Here is a 22683-nt window from a genome sequence, read left to right as displayed (position 1 = left end):
TTAAAATTTATAGGTATGTTAGCTTACATGATGGCCCCTTAATCAGAAAAGTTTCCTTTTGGACAAGTAGGTTGAAGCTATTGGAAGAAAGTAATTCTAAAAAATGCTCTTGATATTCTTGTTCCAGAGACATGCTGCAATGATACTGAAATTGTAAATTAAAATTTTTATATATTAGGTCCATTAAAAATTTACTTCTTTCTCAAAAGTGATTTTTAATACCAAGTGATCACTACTTGCACTCCTTTTAAACCTGATGGGAGGCAAAGTTATTTAAATTAATTCTCGTTGGGTGTGGTTTGTGATGGCAGAGGGGAATGGCTCACTTCCAGCTGTCATGATTTCTGAATGTAGTATCTTTCTAGTTTTTTACTCTCAGATCATTTATGGTTTAAAAATAGGCTTGTTTCAGAATTTTCCTTAAGGCATAATTCTCAAAGATGAGTTAATGTCTAAAGTATTGATTAATATTTTAAAAAACACAACAAAAAATCTTTGTGGTGGCAGAAACTTTTTAGAGCCTGGCTTTTCTTCCCAATACTGTTTCTACATTTTTATTTCACTGGGTGATTCTTTTCTCTTTTTCTTTTCTTTTTTAATCAGAGACTCTCAACTATATCAGAACCTTAGGAATATTACTTACGAAGTTTAAAAAAATATCCTTCTCTCCCAAGTTATTCTGATTTAATTTTCCTGAAGTGGGACCTGGCATTATTATGTATTTCTCTAAAGCTTCTCTTTGTTTATAAAATTTAGCCATAGTTGAGATATTTTTTGTTGAGAAGTCCATGATTGTTTAGACCTTTTTAGCTGTATCAGAGTCTTGAAAGTTGTGATTTCATTTTTCAGAAATAAAAGGAATGTGTCAACCATATTATAATGACTGTAAGAGAGACTATTGTCTACCTTATTTTTGGTTTCGTAGTCCTATGTATTCTGCTGTGATAGGAGAAGAGAAAAAGATAAATAGGTATCCCAGGAGACACAAATTGCCACCCTGGAAGAAGCTAAGTGGTGTTATTTATTTATAAGTATAGCTGGATGATACACCTCATGTCTGTCTTGATACAGGGGAGTGAGTGAGGGGCAGAAGCTGTGTATTAGGAAAGACCATAGGTGGATGTACATTTGTTTCTCATTCTGTCATCTTGGCTTTATCCTTATATAGTGGAAGCTCTCCATCATCTCTGTGTGATTTTTATGAACCTCGACCTCAGATATTTTATGTGTTTAAAATTTTTTTTATCAGAAATGAAGGAGAAAATGTATTTCTAGGCAGCATAACTTCCCTATATTTAGAAATCTACTGGTCTCTAATTGAGCAGCCATTATTATGAATAGGTTCTATTCCGCTTTGAAATTAAACCACTTTGGCATTGGTTCTCAAAGTATGATTCCAGCACCACCAGCATCAGCATCACCTGGCAACTCGTTAGAGATGCAGATTGTAGCGCCTCATCCCAGGCCTGTTGAATCAGAAAGTCTGGGAATAATGCCCAGGAGTGTTTTTTTTTTTTTAACAAGCTTCCAGATGATTCTAATATATGCTAAAGTTTGAGAACCACGTGTAATGATGCAGTGCTTTTTAGACTTGTTTGCTACATATCACCTGGGGATCTCGCTAAAATAAAATGCAGATTGTGATGGAGTAGACTGAAGGCAGGCCCAAAGCGGTGTTTTTCTAGCAAACTGCCGCTTGGTGGTGCTGTTGGTCAGCAGACCACACTTAAGAGTACTGGTGTAACCTGAGTTCTTGCTCCTTGTGGCAGGGAGTACCAGGAAGTGATCGTATAATATTATGTGATGTTGGCCAAATTATTTAGCTTCTCTGGATCCCTGTTTTCACTTCAGAAGGGCCTAGATTGGATATCTAAGGTACCTATTAATATCTATTTAAACAGAAGAATTAAAAGAAATTAGTTTGAAACTTTTTCCTACATTTAGAAGGAAGGTTGTACATTTTATCAATACAAGTATTTAATATTTCTAATTTACTCTGTGATCATTTTTTGATTTGTGGTTTCTTTATTTGAAAATATTAGAGGACATATCACTTGGGACAGGATGCAACCTTATTGTTTTTATTTTGGTCTTAAGTAGAACTTCTGTTGTCAGAGTTTGATCTTTCAATTTAAACTCTTGTTCATAATTCTAGACGTCTAGTTTCTATTGATTGTAATGAAATCAAACACTAAAACTTTAAATTTACACTAAAGTCAACGTTACCATGAAATCTACAGTGAGAAAGATACTGAACAAATTAAAGGGGGGAAAGGAAGAGACCTGAATTTGTTCTTTGTTATCAGTTAGGAGCTTAAGAAACCCGTCAACTAATGGAGCTGTTAGAATGAATTTTTAGCTAATTATGGACAAAACTCTTCTCATTTTTATTCTTCTTTGAAACAGATAGCGTAGGTACTATTCTTGGGAGCAATTCTCAGGAGATAGACTTTGAAAGAATAATTATATTAAAAAGATGTGTGTGTGTGTGTGGAGTGAGTAGAACAGTTGTGTCTCCCAGAAGTGATACAGGTCTTTGTACATTCGCATTTGTGGCTTCAGAATTTACATGGACTTTGAGACTGAGAAAGAAAAGCGCTCAATTTAAAATCAGGTTTTATATTAACTATACTCAAGGCTTACCCTAAATTTTACTTAAATTTTAGTCAGACTCTTATGTTTTATGCCTAAATTAGAATTTTTAAAATTTTTATTCCCTTTTGGCTGTGCTAGGTCTTCATTGCTGTGCATGAGTTTTCTCTACTTTAGTTGCGGCGAGTCAGGGCTACTCTTTGTTATGGGGCACAGACTTCTCATTGCCGTGCCTTCTCTTATTGCAGAGTGCAGACTTTTAAGCTCTTGGGCTTCAGTAGTTAGGGGGAAAACAGCTCATTAGTTGCGGCTCCTGGACACTAGAGCACTGGCTTAGTAGTTGGGGGTGCATCGATTTAGTTGTTCCTTGCCATGTGGGATCTTCCCAGACCAAGGAGCAACCCTACATTCACAGGCAGATTCTTAACCTCTGGACCACCAGGGAAGTCCCCAAATTAGAATTTTTAGTGAAGTATCAGATCTAATGAGAAAGCACTATAAAATATTATCAAACAAAAAGATCAAACAGCCAGGTAAAGGAAGACTTACTTTTATTGGACCTGAGATCTAAATAACGTCTACTTGTGCAACCTTGATTTAGACTGAAAAATGGACACAGCCTGTGTAATGACAGTGACCCTCTTCTGGAGCTCATTGCAGGCATGCCGAGTTCTTAGCTTGTCAGGATTGTAGACCCGCGTGGTAGTAACGGTCATAATAGATGGTAATGGTGTCGAGCACTTACTAAGCCAGGTGCTTCGGGTGCTCTACTAAAAGTAGTTTGCATGCATTACCTCATTTAGGGAAACAAACCTCTGAGCATAGGTATCTCCTCTTTTTGTGGATGAGACAACAGGCTCAGAGATGAGACTAAGGAACCAGAATTCAAATCAGAGCTTGTTCTTTAGCCCAACATTGGACTGCCTCCTCAGTTAGGGGCCATGATGTCCATGGGGTGAAGATGGCAAGCGTTGTATGGTTTAGGATCAGTTGATCATTCCCTGGAGGATGTGCTTTCTTTGGAGACTAAGCAAGTTTTAAAATGATACTTGACGAATAGGGTGGCTTTTGTTTTGTTTGACTTGGGAACCAAATCCCAGTAGAGTTCACCTCTTGGAGCTCTAGGTCATGGGTTATACACACCAGCTAACAGTTCTGATGATGATTGTTTTAAAGTCCTAATGATTTTTCAGTGTGCCTAAAAAAAAGTATATAAAGATTCCTTGGAATATAAATAGGCATTTAATATTTTTCAGTTTTAGATAGTATCACATTTTTATAATATGCTTAAGGGAAACATTTTTTTTTTCTGTGTTATTTTTTATAATCTTAAGGTATTAACTTGCTATTAGTAGCTCATTCTGAGGATATTTTTCTGTGTCTTGGTTGAAAATAACTTTACTTTCAATAATTTTCTTCTCCTAGGTATTAAATAAAACTAAAGAATTTGAAGATGCAGTGAGAAAAGTTTTAAGAGATGTTAACTTAGATAATGATGTAGTTGTATCAGTCTTTGAAACAAACATCAGAGTTCTTGGGTAAGTATGTGAGATACTAAACTCTGATTTTAATAACAGAAGAATAAGGGTATGCTCTTTATTTCTTGGTGGTAGTAAAGCAAGAAATTTCTTATGTTTAAAAAATAAAAGGTGGGATACTGTAAAACAGAGACTGCGGAATGACCCTGCTATATGTGAGGCAGAGTCAGCAACAAGCTTTGGAAATAGTTGCAGACTCAAATCAAAGGTGCAGACTCAAATCAAAGGTTATCTTGTATGTTGTTAAAAAAGGACTGACAACAGGTCAAGTATTTGCATATTAGCTACATCCCAGTTTTTTTTGCCAGTTTATCTATCTTACTAACCTCAGCACTTCTTCAAGCCAAACTGAATTTATAGGATTACCTTTGAACTAACAGTTTGAAATATTCTTGGAACACAGGAAGTGCAGGATTTATTAATTCACGTTTCAACATTATTACATTTTTATATTTAATGGTTATTTTTGTGTTACTGTAACTCATTTCCTTTTGTCACACAAAGTAAGTCTATTAATCAGTTAAATTAAAAAAAATAGTTTTTTAGCTTTTCACAGTTTATTAATCTATTACATTTAATAAAGAGTGGGGAATTTTTGTTAATGTTATACTAGAAGTCAAGAGATTTCATGGTGCTATAATTAAATTTAAAATTTGTTAAAATCAAATGTGTTAAACTTATTAAGATAAATGATTTCTAGGTTGTTTTTTATTTTAAGAAAATGTAAGGTATTTAAGAATGCCAAACCCTTTTGTTGTTGTTGTTTAGTTGCTCAGACGTGTCTTAACTGTTTTGCGACTCCCATGGACTGTAGCCCACCAGGCTCCTTTCTCCATGGGATTTTCCAGGCAAGAATACTGGAGTGAGTTGCCATTCTCTTCTCCAGGGGCCAAACCTTTTACAACAGTTACAACATTTTATTCTTTTTTTTTTTTTTTCATACTGGCCATGGTTTAATAATGGTTTTTATAATGGTTTGCCACAAACTGAGTAGCCAGAGTTAGGTAGGAAATTATGTTCTTCTGTGATTGTTCCTTATGTACTCTAAATTGTTGGTAGCAAGATACCCACATCTGTTTAGGTGATGATGTGTAGGTATGTGTACAATGTGACTAATGTTTCATCTCTCTGGTTGTAGGGGTCTTTTGGGTGGACACTCACTGGCAATCATGTTGAAAGAAAAAGGCGAGTACATGCAGTGGTACAATGATGAACTTCTCCAAATGGCAAAGCAATTGGGTTACAAACTTTTACCAGCTTTCAATACTACCAGTGGCCTTCCTTATCCAAGAGTAAGTAATTCTGAAAAAAGTGGCAGCCTTTGTATACTTTGCTGTTTTGAAAGAATCAATTTTTGTGATCCAGCCATCATTCCTTACCTGCTTAAGGCTGGAAAAAAATTGCTTCAAGCTCTATAACAAATTTATATGACCATTTTGGTTAATTTGCATCTGAATGGTGTGATAATTTAGATTTGTTAAAACTTTTTGTGTCATTGCATAAGGTTATGCTGCAGAAGGAAGAAACAAATGCCAGACTAGAACTTGGGCCCAGAATTATTTGTGCAGACGATGTGGTGGAAGCAGTAGAGCAGGTGTTCATTCTCCAGAGGAGAGAATATTGAGGGAATACAGGACAGAGGGGAATGAGGAAGAAGGACAGCAGTGAAAAGGAGATTGTTCGGAGACTTAGGAGGAGAACCGCAACGTGGTGTATGGTATTAAAAATGCTAGGAAAAGAGTTTCAGAAGGAGACGTTCCAGCAAACATTAGGATAATTAGGGGTAAACAGATCCTTGAAGGATGTAATGTGGCAGAATAAAGGGGAAGAAGGATTCAACGTAGGTGAAAGTATAGGGACATTCATTGTAAGATTTCCTCTGTTAGTAGTTAAGAAGAGTTGGCAGCACAAGCACAGTCAGTTGAGGGAGTTTTTATTGTTATTATTATTTATTTGGCTGCGTTGGGTCTTTCATTGCCGTCCATGGGCTCTTCGGCGTGGCAGGTCGGCTTCTCTCTAGTTGTGGCAGGTGGACTCAGTAGTTACAGCTTGCAGGCTTAGTTGCCCCGCAGCATGGGTTCCTCAACCACAGATTGAACCCTTGTTCCCTGCATTGCAATTGCAAGGTCGATTCTTAACCACTGGACCACCAGGCAATTCCTAGGAGTTATCCCCGCCTCCCCACCTGCCCAAGAAAATTTTATATTTAAGGTAGAGGGAAAGGAGCTATTGAAGATGGGAAGAACTCTCTACTGATATATTTCATTATTAATAACAGTATTACTCTTTCCTTCTTACCTGGGTCAGGTACCTCAACCTGTTAAATGCTTTATTTGTTTATTTGTTTTCTTTATTGTTGAAACTAATATAATTCTATTCATAAACTATTACAAATGTGTATTTTACTCTTTTCTCTCTAGTTTTTGCTTCAGAGACTTAAAAATTAATCTTACTAAAGCATGGTTTTTATCAAATTGCCCTCAGAAATTTACTGACTCTGCCTTTTGCAGTGAATGTCCTTTAACTTCCAGGTTTCTTTCTGGTTTGGCAACCGACTTCCGTTCTGAGGTTCTCTCATACCCCTACCCCAATGAAATGCATGTTCTGTTTCAGACAAAATAATCTGTTTGTGTTTTTCAAAACACCTAGGGAGTTTTTGGTTTTGTTTTTCATTTCCAAACCTTTAGGCTTGCCATAATAACTTCTCTACCAAGATAAATAAGACTTATTTCCTCCATCAAGAAATCTCTGACTGGAGATCCAGCGCAATATTATATGCTTTTCAAACTGGAGGTCGCAGCCCATTCGTTTACCCTTTGATTTAGTGGATCATGAAAACATCTTTTTTGTTGTTATTAAGAAACAGACTAGTATTAAATTCTTATTTAAATTTCTATCTATTCTATGATATTTTTAAATAGCTTGTCTGTGAATATCCTTCTACACATCTTTTTTACTTATTTCTTCCTTAGGATAAATTACTAGAAGGGAAAAAAGCCATAAAATAGGGAATGCTTTTTAAGGCTTTGTGTGCTTATTGACCAGTTGCTCTTCAGAAAGGTTCTACTTTATACTTCTATGTTATGTAAAAGTGCATGGGTCATACTGCTGCCCACACTGTGTATTATCTCTCTTCAGCCAATTTGGGCTTCCCTGATAGCTCAGCTGGTAAAGAATCCTCCTGCAATGCAGGAGATCCCAGTTCGATTCCTGGGTCAGGAAGATCCGCTGGAGAAAGGATAGGCTACCCACTCCAGTATTCTTAGGCTTCCCTTGTGGCTCAGCTGGTAAAGAATCCGCCTGCAATGTGGGAGACGGGGTTCAATCCCTGGGTTGGGAAAATCCCCTGGAGGAGGGAATGGCATGGCAACCCACTCCAGTATTCTTGACTGAAGAATTTCATGGACTGTATAGTCCATGGTGTTGGAAAGAGTTGGATGTGACTTTCACTTTTAGCCAATTTAATGAGGAAAAAATGGAAACATGTTCTAATTTGAAATTTCTTTTGCTTGTGTGGTTTAAAATTTGAAATCTCTTTGCTTATTAGTGTGGCTTAAACTTTCTTGTTAATCTTTTTGTTTCCTTAGCATATTAAAATTGAAATCAAAATTATTTTAAACCATCTAAATGCTTAGTTAATTGAATTTACTTTTAGTAAATATTTTTAGTTTTTATTATAAATGGAGGTGCTGAATTTTGAAGAATCTAGCAGTTCTTCACTTTTGTCATAACATGAGAAGCAGATAAGAAATTGAAACAGAAGCTACTAAGGTCATTATCGTAAAACAAAGTCATATTACTTACTTATCCTCAGAAGTATCAATATAATTTTTAAAATTATTTTTTTAGAAGAGGACTACAGGTAGAAAATAACTACCTTCCCATCCTTCTTAAATATACTTAGTAAATACTGCTTTTGCTCATGAAAATTGGTACAATCAACCTCCCTTGGATATGAGTACATAATTGATAATATTTGTAATAATGGTTTTAACACAGAAGTATTTGCTGGACAGAAATGCTATTGAACAGTTAATGGTTATTTTTCTATGCCCACATAAAACCCTAGAGCTCATTTCTGGTCAGCTTGGTTCAAGTTTATATTGTGGTGTTATTTGGCTCATTGAAACATTTTTCTTTGTGTTATTTGTTAGTCTGTCAGCAGGTAACATACTCTATATTTCAGAATTTTAAAACCTGTGAATAAAATTTTAATCTTCTTTTAAATATATACTGTAATTAATTTTTTCTCTATGAAAAACTAATACAGTACTGCTTTTTCACAGATTCTTAGTTAAACCTCAATTTGTTTTAGGACTGGTATAGTTTCCTATTTTGGTACTGACTAGTTCAAACTGTCCAGAGAACACGATTGTTATAGCAGGTATTTGTTTTGTATAATTATTATATTGATACTGAATTTTTATATCCTTGAAGAAGAAGCTAAATGAAAACTTACTCATCCCATGAATAGTATGTGCTTAGAATGTACTTTCCTAGATGCTAATCGGAAAGTCAGAAAGGTCAGCAGATAAAATTTCAGTGTTATTTTGTCAGTTATTTTCATGATTTGATTAGAGTCTCAATTGAAAAATAATTCTTATCCAGAAATCATTGTCTCTTGATAATCACCAAGGATGATCTTCTGGTTTTATTTAGATCAATTTGAAGTTTGGTATCAGAAAACCAGAAGCCCGGACAGGCACTGAGACCGACACCTGTACGGCTTGTGCGGGCACCTTGATCCTCGAGTTTGCTGCCCTAAGTCGGTTCACAGGAGCAACGATATTTGAGGTTTGCTTTTCATAGTTTGGTCTCCTGGGTATTGGGCATAAATAACTACTTTATAGCTTCTCTTCATTGATCAAGTATTAAGAGAATCAATTGGATTTCTGTTATCTTAGTGAACATTTTGTCTAAATTTCAGCACATAGTTTTTAATTGTCAAAAGCATAGTATATTAAGTACAACTTTGCATTTTGTTCACAAATTGTAACTTTTTAGTATTATTCTTAGAAAATGCCATAGCTGTATTACTTATATGAAATTTGATGTCACAGATGTCTTGTATGAAATACTGTGTCGCTTTGTTTCATTGTTAGACTTCTCTGTGGTCTATTGCATTTCTGAAAACTTCACTAATCTTCTAAAATATAGTGAAATTTTTGCACTTCCTTCAGTGAGAGTCTTATCTGTAAGTTTGTTTACTCCAGGGGTAATATCATTCGTTACCCAGAGACTTAATATCCTCCAAATAGTTTGTTGTTAAACTAGCTATGTCTCACACTTTTTTATTTTAGCTACTTGTTAAACCATGTCATTGGAGTGCAATAGTAACAGTCTGTGTTCAAACCTATGACTTAGAATTGTTTCAGATTCAGCAAATGGTGCACATAGAATGAGCAGAAATAGGGACTGTATAATACTAGCATTTAGAGACATTGGGGCTGAGTATACATAAAACAAGTTTAATGGTCTTTGTGTGGGTGTATGTTCAAAGTATCTTAAGAATGGGTTAATCTTATTTTGTTTAATTTTTATTCTTTAACTTGCTGGCTAATATTTTTCCTTCATTGAAAAAAAATGTCATTCTTTACATCCTTTCTAATTTAATTTGACCTACAAACTCTGAGGTGCATTTGCACTTGAGGAAAGTGAGGCTCAGAGATGCTTGACTAGTGGGTGAAGGAGTGGAACCAGAGTTAGAATCCACGACTTTCTGAATTCAAAGCCCAGCCTCTTTCCACTGGGTTATTTTATATTTTAAAACCATGCTTTTTCTTTAACTTGTTGAATGTGATTTATTATGGAAGAAGCAACCTCATACAGTTGACAGAGACTCAAACTAATACACGACTGGTGAGCTACAGTCGAAGGCCAAATCAAGACGCCTGTTTTTCTAAACACAGTTTTATTGTAGCACAGCCAGCTCATGTATTGATGTTTGTCTGTGGCTGTATTTGTGCTGCAGTGACTGAGTTGAGTAATTGTGACGATTGTCTAACCCATAACGCCTAAAATACTGATTGTCCGGCCCCTGTCGGGAAAAGTTTGTTGACCTTTGGTCTGGTGTATATGAAGAGATCTGAATTCTCACATCATTAATAGCTGTCCTGTAGTCTGGTTTTAAACTTTGGTTAAATTGTTGATTTCACTGGTCCTGTTTCTTTAGCTTTAAGATAGGAATAGGGAAATGTAATCTTTATGAAATTTTTTCAGATCTGAAATTACACGATTAAGTAAAGTTGCAATCTGTTTTGTTTCATAAATTCAGCATAAATAGATTGAGTCAAGAATGAAAACTATTTTATACCCTGTTCTTAAATCTGCAGAGTGACAAATTGGTTTAATGATTTCTTTTATAGAAGTACTTCTGCAATGCTGAGTACATTCATGCTCTGAAATTAATTTTAACTTAATTCTTTTGTACATGTTCTTTGCTTTTGTTTTTTTAACATCTTTTCATCCAAAGCCAAGAATTTAATCAGAAAATTTAATGTCCAAGGGATAAAAATAAATGAAAAAAGAGAAAAATGTTATTATAAGGTTATAATTTTGGTACTGTTAAATGAATGCTAGTTGCTTTACTTACTCTTCACTAACGAAGTTGCCTGCTATTTAAAATGTAGGATTTGAAATGCCTGTTCTGTTTCAGAGATGGCATACTAACTTTGAAATTCTCTTTCAATTTTGTGAATGAGCGTATCTAAGGAGATTTTCACTTTGCATTAAGAGATAGAAATTATTTTAATATATGCCAACTGTTTTTATTTCAATAATTCCTGTGTGTAAATGTGGACCTATACTACAAGAGTAGATGGACAAGGATGGTCTCAAAGTGAGATCAATGGCACTAAATAGCATTTTTAGAGTCATTCTTTCTAACTAGACTCATTTGGCTGAAAGAGCCAATATTTTTTACTTGTAAGGAAATTTAATGTATAAGTGATCATCTTTGGAATTTTACTTAATCCTAAAAGTATACTATGGGCCCTTGATTTTTGTTTGGCAAAGATATGCAGTTCTTCAAGTATGCTTTTCTTTTTTATTATAGGAATATGCAAGAAAAGCTCTTGATTTTCTCTGGGAGAAAAGACAGAGAAGTAGTAATTTAGTGGGTGTGACTATAAATATTCATACTGGAGACTGGGTACGGAAAGGTACGTAAGTTGGACTTTTCAAATTAAGCCTTCACATTCTAAAATGGGTTGGGAAATAAAGGATTTTTATTTGTTAAAATAGTCTTTATGACAGTATAAAGCATAATTTCTCACAAGATTGCTAGAATTTTAACAAATGTAGCCAGATTTTCTTCCTTGGTGCCAAATAATAGCACCCTTATTCCAGATGGCTTAATATCCTATTTCATACCTTATAGCATTACAGATGAAACAATAGAACTAATTTCTTTGAGAACCAGAGGAACAGAATACCTTAACCATCTCACATCAAAGTGTGATTAAGTGGAAATCTATATTTAATAGTACTATCACCAATCTTTTTTTTTTTTCCTACCACCAGAAATTGTGTATAGCATGGTAACTAAGAGCATAGACCCCAGAGCCATATTTTTGGAATTCAAGTCATGTGATCTTGGGCAAAATATTTAACCTCTGTGTGCCTCTGTATCTGTGAAAATGAGAATAATAGTACTTACTTCATAGAGTTATTATGACTTTGTTGTGTTGATTTTTGTTTTTTGTGTTTTTCTATAATTTTTATTGGAGCAAAATTTTTATCGTATAGTTGGTTTACAGTGTTGTGTGTCTGCAGTGCAGCAGTCAGTCAGAGTTATTATGATTAAATGAGTTAAAATCTCAGGAAGATCCCCTGGAGTAGGAGTAGCAGCCCACTTCAGTATTCTTGCCTGGTAAATCCCATGGACAGAGGAGCCTGCCGGGCTACAGGCCATAGGGTCGCAGAGTCGGTCACAGCTGAGTGCAGACACACACACGCGGCACAAGCACTCGGAACAGTGCCTGGCGTGTGCGATGCTTGCTGTGAAGTAAATGCTCACCAATGTGATTTTAATTCCTTTAATCAAAAATTTCACTTTTGGGAATCTAGCCTGAGGAAACAGTATAAAAGGTAGAAAATCATTTGTTCCCAAAGATGTTTATCACATAAAATTACTTGTGGTGGTGGAAAACTTGGAAACAGTCTAAGTGATCATCAGTAAAGAGTAACATCAATGTTTGAGAATTATTTTACATCAGTGTTGGAGTAGTAAGTTATTAAATTGAATTGGATCAGGGGACAAAACATATAACAATGTTTTATGAATAAACAGGATGTAGAATCATATAAAAATATGATCTTTATAAGACAACCCTATAAAACAGGCATAAACAAATGGAAATACACTAGACTATTACTAATGAGATTTGTTTATCTTATTTATACATTTCTCTGTTTCTAAAGGCTTATGTATTAAATAAAAAATAACTGCCCATATTTAAATAAATGAAATTATGTAAATATTAATTTGAACATATTAAAATTATTGCCTCTATTCACTACTGTCTGAAAATTTTCAAAGTGTTATCTAAATGGTCCTTTCCTGAAGCTGATCTGAATCCTGGCCTCAGAATTTTGCAGTTTCTTTTCTTAATTCACTCTCATCATTGGTCCATGCATGGCTCATTTTATTTAGTTCATTTTTAATAATATATTAAGTACTCACAGACCGACCATCCATTACAAAAACAGCTAACTTGACAATATACTACTTCTGCTTATGGTCCTGACTCTCCATGCCTCTGTAATCTCATGCTTCTGTAATCCCATACGTCTGCCTCTAACTGAAATACCCATCATTCTGATCTGTATTGGTCAATCCCTTGCTTTCCTTTTATAAATTTTTATGCATCCATATGTGTTCCTTAATGTACATATTTTTGTTTTATTTTTAACTTATAAAAGGATATCATGTCATATGAGACCTTTTGAGACTTTTCACCTAAAATTATATTACTAAAATTCTTGTACTTTGTTGTATGACGTAGTTTATTCTGTTTTGACTTCTGCATAATACTTTATTGTGTGAATAAACCATGAATTTATAAGCATTTAGGTTGTTTCTAGGATTTTACTCTTGTGAACCCTAGTGCTGTGAGTATTTTTGTGTTTCTTCTGTTGTACATATATAAAAGTTTCTCTTGTCTATATATCTAGGTAGAATTTTTAGATCATAGGCTAAGTTAAAGTTCAATGATAGGAGATATGTCAGATTGTTTGCTAAAGTTGTTTCCACTTTATACCACTTTAACTTTCACCAGCAACATAGAAGAGAGCCTGTGGATCAGCATCCTCTCTAGTACTTTATATTGTCACACTCAAAGATTTGCCAATCAAATGAGTGTATAGATGATTTCCCATGGTGACTCAATTTGTATTTCTTTGAGCACTGATGATTTGAACACATCTTCACATATATTGGCTATGTGTTTCCTTTTTTCAAAAAAAAAGGGTAAATTCTTACATTTTTGTCCATTTTCTACTGAGTTACTTGTTCTTTTAAAGAATTAATATTGATACTTATATGATACTTATGATCTGTGTGGTACCTGCTGCTGCTAAGTTCTTCAGTTGTGTCTGACTCTGTGCGACCCCATAGGCGGCAGCCCAGCAGGCTCCCGGGTCCCTGGGATTCTCCAGGCAAGAACACTGGAGTGGGTTGCCATTTCCTTCCCCAATGCTTGAAAGTGAAAAGTGAAAGTGAAGTCGTTCAGTCGTGTTCGACTCTTCGCGACCCCATGGACTGCAGCCTACCAGGCTCCTCCGTCCATGGGATTTTCCAGGCAAGAGTACTAGAATGGGTTGCCATCACCTTCTCCGGTGTGGTACCTATCCTTTGAAATTTATTAAGGTTTTCTTTTGGCCTAGAACATGGTCAGCTTTCACTTGTGCTTAAGAAAAAATATGTATTTTCTAATTGTTGGATATAGAGTTCTATATGTGTCAATTTCTCAGTGAATAATGTTGTGCAGTTCCTTGCTAATTTTTTTTTGCTTGGTGTATTAAGGAATGTTGATAAAATTTCTGACAATGATTGTGCACCTATTAGTATCTCCCTGTAGTTGTATTTTTGCTTTATATATTTTGTTGGCTGCGTTAATTTAAAATTGCTATCTCTTCATAGTTGAACGTGTCATCATTATGTAGTGATCATCTCTAATAATACTCTGTTAAAGTCTGTTTAGTCTGTTGGTAATACAGCTAAGTCAGCTTTATTTTGCTTAGTATTTCCTTGATAGGTCTTTTTCTGCTCTTGCAGATGCTCATGCTATTTCCTGTAAAATTTATAGATTTAAAAAATCCTTTTGTCAGTCTTTGTCTTTTAATTAGTGACTTTATTTATATTTATTGGCATTTTTAATACATTGGATTTATTTATACTATCTTAATTATTATTTCAGTGTGTCTCGCCTTTTTTGTTTCTTTTTAATCCTTTTGTTTTTAATTGAAACCTATATTTACCTTCTAGTGAGACATGAGCTTCAGCCTGCTCTGCCATTTTCTCCCCCTCTGTTCCAACCCTCATCCACTGTTAGTATCCTATAGATATTTAGTTCTTTTTAGTTATGAATGTTTTCTCTTTTTTCTTTTGACCTTAGTGCTGCCCCTCCTCCCTCTTTCATTAAAAGTATTCAACACTAAAGAGGTATTTTGTCACCTGTCCTTTGTATATTTCTTGCAATATCTCTTAGTTTTGCCTTTCTACTTGTATAAATATTTATCCCAACCGATTTTCAGTAGCTTTTAATAGCTTCTGAGGCCGTAGATGCCCAACAATAATTTTATTATGCTTTCATATTTGAGAAAGTTTGGCTGTAAATAATCTTCTGTTCAAGTTCTTTCTCTTCAAATCTTTGAAAATACAACTCTGTTGTCTTCTTGTTGTTTAGTCGCTAAGTCTTGTCCAGCTCTTTTTCAACCCCCTGGACTGTAGCCTACCAGGCTGTTCTGTCCATAGGATTTCCCAGGCAGGAATACTGAGTGGGTTGCCATTTCCTTCCCCAGTGGCTTTTCTTGACCCGGGGATCAAATGCGCGCCTCCTGCATCGGCAAGCGGTTCCGGAGCTACCAGGGAAGCCATTGTCTTGTTAAATTTCTTTTTAAAAACCTGTTATTCTTATTTTTATGTTCTTATTTGTGATCTGCTTTTTCTCCAGGAAAGAATATCAAAGCAGAGAAGTTTCTGAAAATGTAACAATAATTTTAGGTGTTGAATTTCCTTTATTTCTCCTTTTGGTATTCTGTGGGCCCTTTCAATTTAAAATCTGTGTTTTTCATTGCTGAAAGTTGATTTTTTTTTTTTAAGATATTTTATCTCTTTCATTTTTATCTCTTTTTGCAATTCCTGCTATTACATGTAGTCTTCTGGGTTTGCTGATTTGTTCCTCAGCTATATCTTAGATGCTGTGTATCCTATCCATTATGGAATTTTCTCATGTTTTTATTCCATAATTTCTTCTTGGTTAAAAATTTCTTCTTTTGTATTGCTAATCTCTTTCTTGTCTCTTTAGTGTGTTTATTAGACTAATTTTAAATCTTGGTTTGCCTGTTGTAATATTTTGTACCTCAGATAAACTCTTACTCCAGTACTTTCTTATTTTTAAAAAGTCATGCATCTTAAATGTTTTTGTTCTATAAGTTCATGTTGACTTGTCACCTACTTTGTGGGAAAGATTCCAATTCCTGTCAGCCCCAGTTATCATAGGGATGGATTCTAAGAAGTTTTTAAAAATACCAGTGCCTGGACTCCTAGAGATAATGATTTGATTGGCCTGGAGTATACCCTGGGTATAGGGATTTCTAAGATTATAATTGTAATTATAACTTAGATTGTCATTCATTAGCTTTAAGAGTTTGAAGGAGAAAAGGTTGGGAAGAGAGTATCTAAAATTAGTTCCCATCTCTTTCTGATTTCAGTTCCTTACATAGGACTTCTGTGCTGCCCCGACTTTATTCCTGAGGCTGCCTAGAACGTATGTCTGAGTTGTAGCAGGGGTGGGAGGAGACATGATTATCTTAAGGCAGTGGTAGGAGAGAAACCAGAGCAAAATTCCAGCAGGTTTTCTGCTGTTTGATCCTTCTATAGCTATGCTTGGCTGCCTTCTGCTCCAGAACTAAGTCCCTCCCCTCCCCATCCCCCACCAAGTTCATACAGTTTTCTTGTTATTTTCCTTCTTTGGTCTTCTGTGATGATCTTGGAGGAAAAAGCCAGCCGTTATGCTAGCTTCAGCAATGGAACTGTCATGTCTAAACAGCAGCAGTGTTGTTTTCATATCTGTTATAACTGAAGATTGATGGCTAACTGATAAAGGATCCAGTAATTACATAATAATTGCATAATAATAACCTCTAGTGCTTCCTCTTTGAAGTTCCTCATTAGAAAATCAGCTTTAAAAAAATTCTTAAAACTAGTATCTCTGGCTTTTAAATAAGACTTCTGTAGCCAGTTTTACAAAGCAAGAAATATTTTTAAACATATAAACTATTATCAGTAAAGGAACCTATTGGTCATATAGTAGGGTTAATGTTTCTATAAATGTATAATTTTTACTTTTGACAGTTTCATATTTAGACTAATTTTTCATTCTTAGTGTGTTAGTACCTGACACTCTGTAAAGAATTTTTAAGACTTGTTTAATAAAAAATCACATTTATATGTATTTTCCATAGATAGTGGAGTTGGAGCAGGGATTGATTCGTATTATGAATATCTATTGAAAGCCTATGTCTTGCTTGGAGATGACAGCTTTCTGGAAAGATTTAATACAGTAAGTTGTTCCAATTTTGTATTAATTTTAGAGCCAATTTATAATTTGCCAGATTTTGATAGAAATTCAGTCATTTGAGTGATATTTTGAAAAATTATTTAAAAAATAGATAGTAGTTTTTTGATCAGTATTCTCTGATGTTGGACAGGGACAGGGTAAAAAGCTACATATATTTCAAAAACTAGTTTGCAAAGTAGTTTTTATTTTCTTCTATCATCAGAAGTTTTCAAGATTTTCCAGTAAGTAATAAAATATGTAGATACGAGTTTTACCTAATCTTTTATACAAGGAAGAGAATTTATTGAAATTAGTTACTAGTTAGCTTTCTCCTTTGTATTCTAATTCTTTTTGGAATAGTTAGGAAGTTTGACTTGTTCCTTGACCACACCAAGTATTGGGGCTTTAGAGACTTGAACAAACCAGTGAGTATTTGTTTCAAAAGCAGGTCTGTACATCTTTAAGTCTGGATCAGACTCATAGGCATATTTTTAGGAGTGAAGGAGGAGATTATTGAACCTAATTGGATTGCCTTTGTCTGTAATTAAATCAAACTGAAATTAATTAGAATAAACTCATCAACTGTGTCACCACATTCTTTTCGAAATAATTTACCATTTCTTTGCCCTCTCATGAGTTTACTCACGTTATTGTGGCATAGTGCAATATAGTGGTTGAAAGTATGGGAGCTGTCCTGTCTGGGTTTAAATCCTGGTTGTACCACTGGTTTTGTGATTTTGGGCAAGTAACTTAGATATTTTCCTCTATTCCTTATCCACAGAATGAGAATTATTTATTAGTAAAAGTCCTAATAAGTCATCAGTTGAATACTTTTAGAAACACTATTACATATATCATTTATTAGATTATAACAAGATTTTCTTGAGGTACATGGGGACAGATACTATTTTTTTTGTTGGTTTGTTATCATTCATTGACTCTGACAGCTCAACCTATTGTTGTCAAGGCTGAGAAATGTCTCGGAGAAGATGAAAGAAGGGGAGAAAAATTTTTAAGACCATAAAAGACAGAGGTAGTGGACCACAAGAGTGACAGCACTGATGAGATGCGTTTAGTTTAGGTAACAATTCCTTAGTAAATTTATTCATATGTAAATTCAGGTTTCATTTCTTCACAGTGCTATTTAATGATATGCTGTATTTAGAACAGTACGTCTTTTCTCATCGACTTTCATGAACACATATTGTGACCTTTTTTAGCACTATGATGCCATCATGAGGTACATAAGCCAGCCACCTCTTCTACTTGATGTTCATATCCACAAGCCAATGCTGAATGCTCGGACTTGGATGGATGCTTTGCTTGCCTTTTTTCCAGGTTTGCAGGTAAAAAAAAACCAACAAAACCTCATAATTCTCTTAATACTGAAGTAGAATGATTAAGTGTATTTGTGATCTCCAAAATTGAATTATCAAAACAGAGTCACACTCAAATTTGTGTTAACCTGGATTTTTCTGTGTATATAATGATTGCAAATAACATCAACTCATGCTTTACTAGGTTATTTTGTTGTTATTGTTGGTTTTTAGGTCTTAAAGGGAGATATTAGACCTGCTATTGAAACTCATGAAATGTTATATCAGGTGATTAAAAAACACAATTTTCTACCAGAGGTAAGCAGATCATCTTTAGAATTCTACTTCAATCTATAGATTAATAATTTAAAGGTTCTTCTTTATTTTTCCTGGTTAAATAGTTTATTCAATTAATATATTTTGGGTTTACACAGTATATATTTTTCCTTTTCCTTATGTATTAAGAGAAGTCTAGTTTAGGATAATGCTGACAGTTTATTAATTTAATATTAAAAAATATTCCAGATTGGTATTTCTCAACCTTTTCTAACCCATACCATTGCATGTTGTCTCATTCTAACTTTGACACATACCTGCCAGCTAGGGAGACTTTTGTACTTTTCATTTTCTAAAGTGTATTTTATGAAAACTACATACATTGAATATGCTTTGCTGATCACATGTGCTCCCTGGATATTTGGAAATGTTAGCTCTTCATGCTGTTTAAAAATTGTTCTCCCTGGTTTTTATATGTTAGTAACAAACATTCTTGCTAGCTTGATGCTGCAGGATTTTAATAGCATGCCTTTTGGCTTTCCAGAAATGTACCATAAAAATTTTCCAAATTTGTATATGACCATACTCTTTGTGAGATATCTAAGCATCTCACCAATACAGAAGGCTTCCTGAAGTATTTGTTTCAAGCCACAGAGGATTTGAGATTCTTATTTTAAAAAAGGAAAAAGAGTGCATATGCTAAAATAGAAATAGGAGGGTGAGGGACTTAATAATTACGAGAAAAAAGTGGCAATAAGGAAAAAGGAAAGAAAACACAATGATGTAGGCCATCAGGATGTGTAGTGGCATTACTGAATAATAATTTTTCCTAAGCTTCCTAATAGCCAAAGTGATCATTTAAAGAAGCAATCCCATTTAATTGATAAAAATAACAGCCTCACAAAAGTGAATTGTGATTTTAAGCAATGCAATTTTCATTTCATAGATTGTTATCAATATTTTAACTATTTTTACTTGTCTGTGATCTGATTTACATATTACAGAACTATTTTTTTAAAGCACTTTTGTGAATATTTGTATGTTGTTTTGTCTAGGCATTTACCACAGATTTCAGGGTACATTGGGCTCAACATCCTTTAAGGCCAGAATTTGCAGAAAGTACCTACTTCTTGTATAAAGTAAGCTAATTTAACTCTCTTTTTGCTATTTAGCCTTCATTCTCTGTTGGATAACTCACTATCTTATAATAATTAATATTGGGTTTTCAAAGTCCTTGTTTAATGTTATAATGGTTGGATATATCATGATTCTTATTCATCTAGTTCATAGAGTATTGAAAGATGCAAGAATTGACATCTAAGCTTTATGCCTTTTCAAAACATTTGTTAAGCATTGCATTAAAGAGAAATTTTATATTCTAGAACTGCTTTCTAAAGCATGTCTCTTGCCTTTTTTCAGTCAGGCATCCCTTCTGGGCATTAGAAATTTCATTTAAAGCCTAAGATGTACAGTTGTGCTGCTTTGCAGTTGTGTATTCAAGAAATTCATAAAGCAGATTCATGGCTTATTTGCAGAACTAGGTTCCATGTAACATGTGTTCCAGTGCCTGATACAATGCCTGGCACCCTGTAGGTGCTCAATAAATATTTGATAAATGAATGGTTTTATGGTACTATATAAGCTATGTATATGTATACATATATTCTCCTTTTTAATAGGCTACAGGAGATCCTTACTACCTTGAAGTAGGGAAAACACTTATTGAAAATTTAAATAAATATGCTAGAGTGCCTTGCGGATTTGCTGCCATGAAGGATGTTCGTACTGGAAGTCATGAGGACAGGTAAAACAATTCCTAACCTCCGCTTTCCTCAGGGTAACTCTGAAACAACACAAAATACGATTCTTAGTCAGCTTTCAGATATGCTAAATGCTTTTACAAGGGTATTTGAAGATGTAAATCTTAGTTCATTGTGCTTTTTTTTTTTTTAACTCTTAAATAGGCTTATTTTAAATTGTTTGAAAGTTTGTATTTTTGCCATAGTGACTGGCATATAGTAAGTGCTCTAATGATTTTTAAATAGATGAATAAATGATTGTTAAACATCAGAAGCTTGGTCTTTGGAGTATTAGGAAAGTTGGAATTTTCTTCTTTGTTAGTAGTTTTTTCTGCTGTGTAAAATGTTAGAAATCATCAAGGTGATGATAAATGATCTGGATAATAATTCCTGTTCAGTCAAAAGCAGTGTGGTGGTTACTGTGTATATTCTTATTCTGTTATTGATTTTATTGATTTGGAGGGCTATGGAGGATTGTTGGCAGGTTATATTTTATTGGATACTGGATAGATGTAGATGACATGGAGCATTCAAGATACAAAAAGCATGCTTTGGTTAATGTGAAAGTCAGTAAAATTCCAGTTGTTCCAGGATCATTCAATTTGGTTGTTTTAACTGTTCAGAACATAGCAACACATGTCTAAATGAACATTAAAATTTGTTCCTTTGGTTAGCAAGTGTTCATTCCACAAATATTTACTAAAATGTCTTACGTGCCAGAGTTACACTAGTTTTTGAAGATTACAGATATAAAGACCTGTCCTTTCTATCTTTGAATCACTGGGGTAGGCAGATAAACAGGCTTGAAAGTATTGTATTCGTGCTATGGATCATATTAAAGGGATGTGAAATGCAGAGTGGGATGTGATATTCACTTAAAGGTTTCTAGAGCATCTTGTGTCCTGAAGGATCAGGACTAGAAAAACGAAAGTGGTAAAAGGAGTTTCCAGCAGAGGAACTAGAGACAGGGGAAACACAACACTCACAGAGCTGTCCCTCAGTCCTTCTCTCAGAGTATTCAGGTAATAGTTGATTAGACTTGAGATCTTCTTCCTTGACTACAACTGATAAGAAATGGATAGGTTTCTGGAAGCAGGCATACAGAAAACACGAAGAAATGAAAGCAGATGGCTTGTGTATTTATCTGTAACATTTATTGGCTGCTTCCTATATTCCATGCACTCTTCTAATTAAACACTTTCTATGTTTAATTCCTTTGATCCTTAAAACAGCCCTCTGAAGTATAATTTCTGTTATGATCTTCATTTTACAGATGAAGAAACCAAGGCACAGAGAGATTAGGGAACTTGTCCGAGGTCACAGAATTAGTTAGATTAATTCTAAATCAAGGCAGATAGGCTTTTGACTATATGCTATGCTGGCAACTCATTGAAGGAACAGTAATTAACTGCCTACTGTATACCAGATGCTACTCTTAGGTAAGAGGATGAAAAGATCAATTAGAATTAGTCCCTGCCCTCCTGTGACTTGTAGTAAGTGAGGAAGGTGGGTATAAAAGAATCCCAAGTCACTCAGTTGTGTCCAGCTTTATGTGAACCTATGTAGCCTACCAGGCTCCTCTCCATAGGGTTTCGCAGGCAACAATACTGAAGTGGGTTGCCATTTCCTCCTCCAGGGAATCTTCCTGGCCCAGAGATCAAACCCACATCTCCTGCAAGTCTCCTGTGTTGCAGGCAGATTCTTTACTGTTGAGCCCTAGGAAGCCTGATGTGTGCTAGAGTAGAAAGAAAAGTAGCAGGTGGAGGAATTACAGAGGGGAAAACATGATTTACTATGCCTGGAGAGTTCCATTTTTTCTGAATTTAGCATCCTTTTTTCCCTCCTGCTGAATATTCTTTACATTACATTTCTGGATCTCTTATTGTTGCCTTTGTCCTGTTCTGATTGTATTCCAGTATATAGAGTGTCTCTTAAAATGTCATGTCGAGAAGGAGCGGTACTTGGGGTGTGCTTGGCCCCGCAGCACTATTACCATCTGGGCTCAGCCACAGGATGGGTCATTTTCTGAGGGGCTGATGGGCTTGCTCCCTCTGTCCGCTGTTCCTTATGGTAGCATTGTATGTCTTGGATGCATTTGGTCCAACAAAAGGTTGAGAACTACTAATCTTCGTCATGCCATGTTATTAGATGTGCTTTAGATTTTCTCAGCAGTTTTGTTATGTTCAACACACAGTGAACTTGTGACCAGTTGACCTCAGATACTTAACAATGACTTGCTTACAAATGGATGTTCTCTATTCTGCTCTTAAGCTGACTTTTTTTTTTTTTTTTGAAGTGTAAACTTGAGACTTAATACTTATTCCAGCAAAATTTCATTTTGTTGGGGTTTTTTGTGTGTGTGTATCTAGACCAAAAAGAA

General features: G+C 34.8%; 1 protein-coding gene across 2 annotated transcripts in view; it reads left to right on the top strand.

Moving 5' to 3' along the window:
* Positions 1-22683, top strand: part of EDEM3 (ER degradation enhancing alpha-mannosidase like protein 3) — a 72704-nt gene that overhangs the window by 26285 nt on the left and 23736 nt on the right. For both annotated transcript variants that reach the window (XM_043923281.1, XM_043923280.1), the window contains exons 5-13: positions 4018-4130; positions 5269-5422; positions 8790-8924; positions 11185-11290; positions 16818-16915; positions 18133-18258; positions 18463-18546; positions 19560-19643; positions 20184-20308. In XM_043923281.1, coding sequence (XP_043779216.1) covers positions 4018-4130; positions 5269-5422; positions 8790-8924; positions 11185-11290; positions 16818-16915; positions 18133-18258; positions 18463-18546; positions 19560-19643; positions 20184-20308 — 1025 coding nt within the window. The remainder of the gene's footprint in view (positions 1-4017; positions 4131-5268; positions 5423-8789; positions 8925-11184; positions 11291-16817; positions 16916-18132; positions 18259-18462; positions 18547-19559; positions 19644-20183; positions 20309-22683) is intronic.

This window comes from Cervus elaphus, chromosome 14, assembly GCF_910594005.1.
Source record: "Cervus elaphus chromosome 14, mCerEla1.1, whole genome shotgun sequence".
Classification (NCBI taxonomy): Eukaryota; Metazoa; Chordata; class Mammalia; order Artiodactyla; family Cervidae; genus Cervus; species Cervus elaphus.
This window is presented reverse-complemented; position numbering and strand designations above follow the sequence as displayed.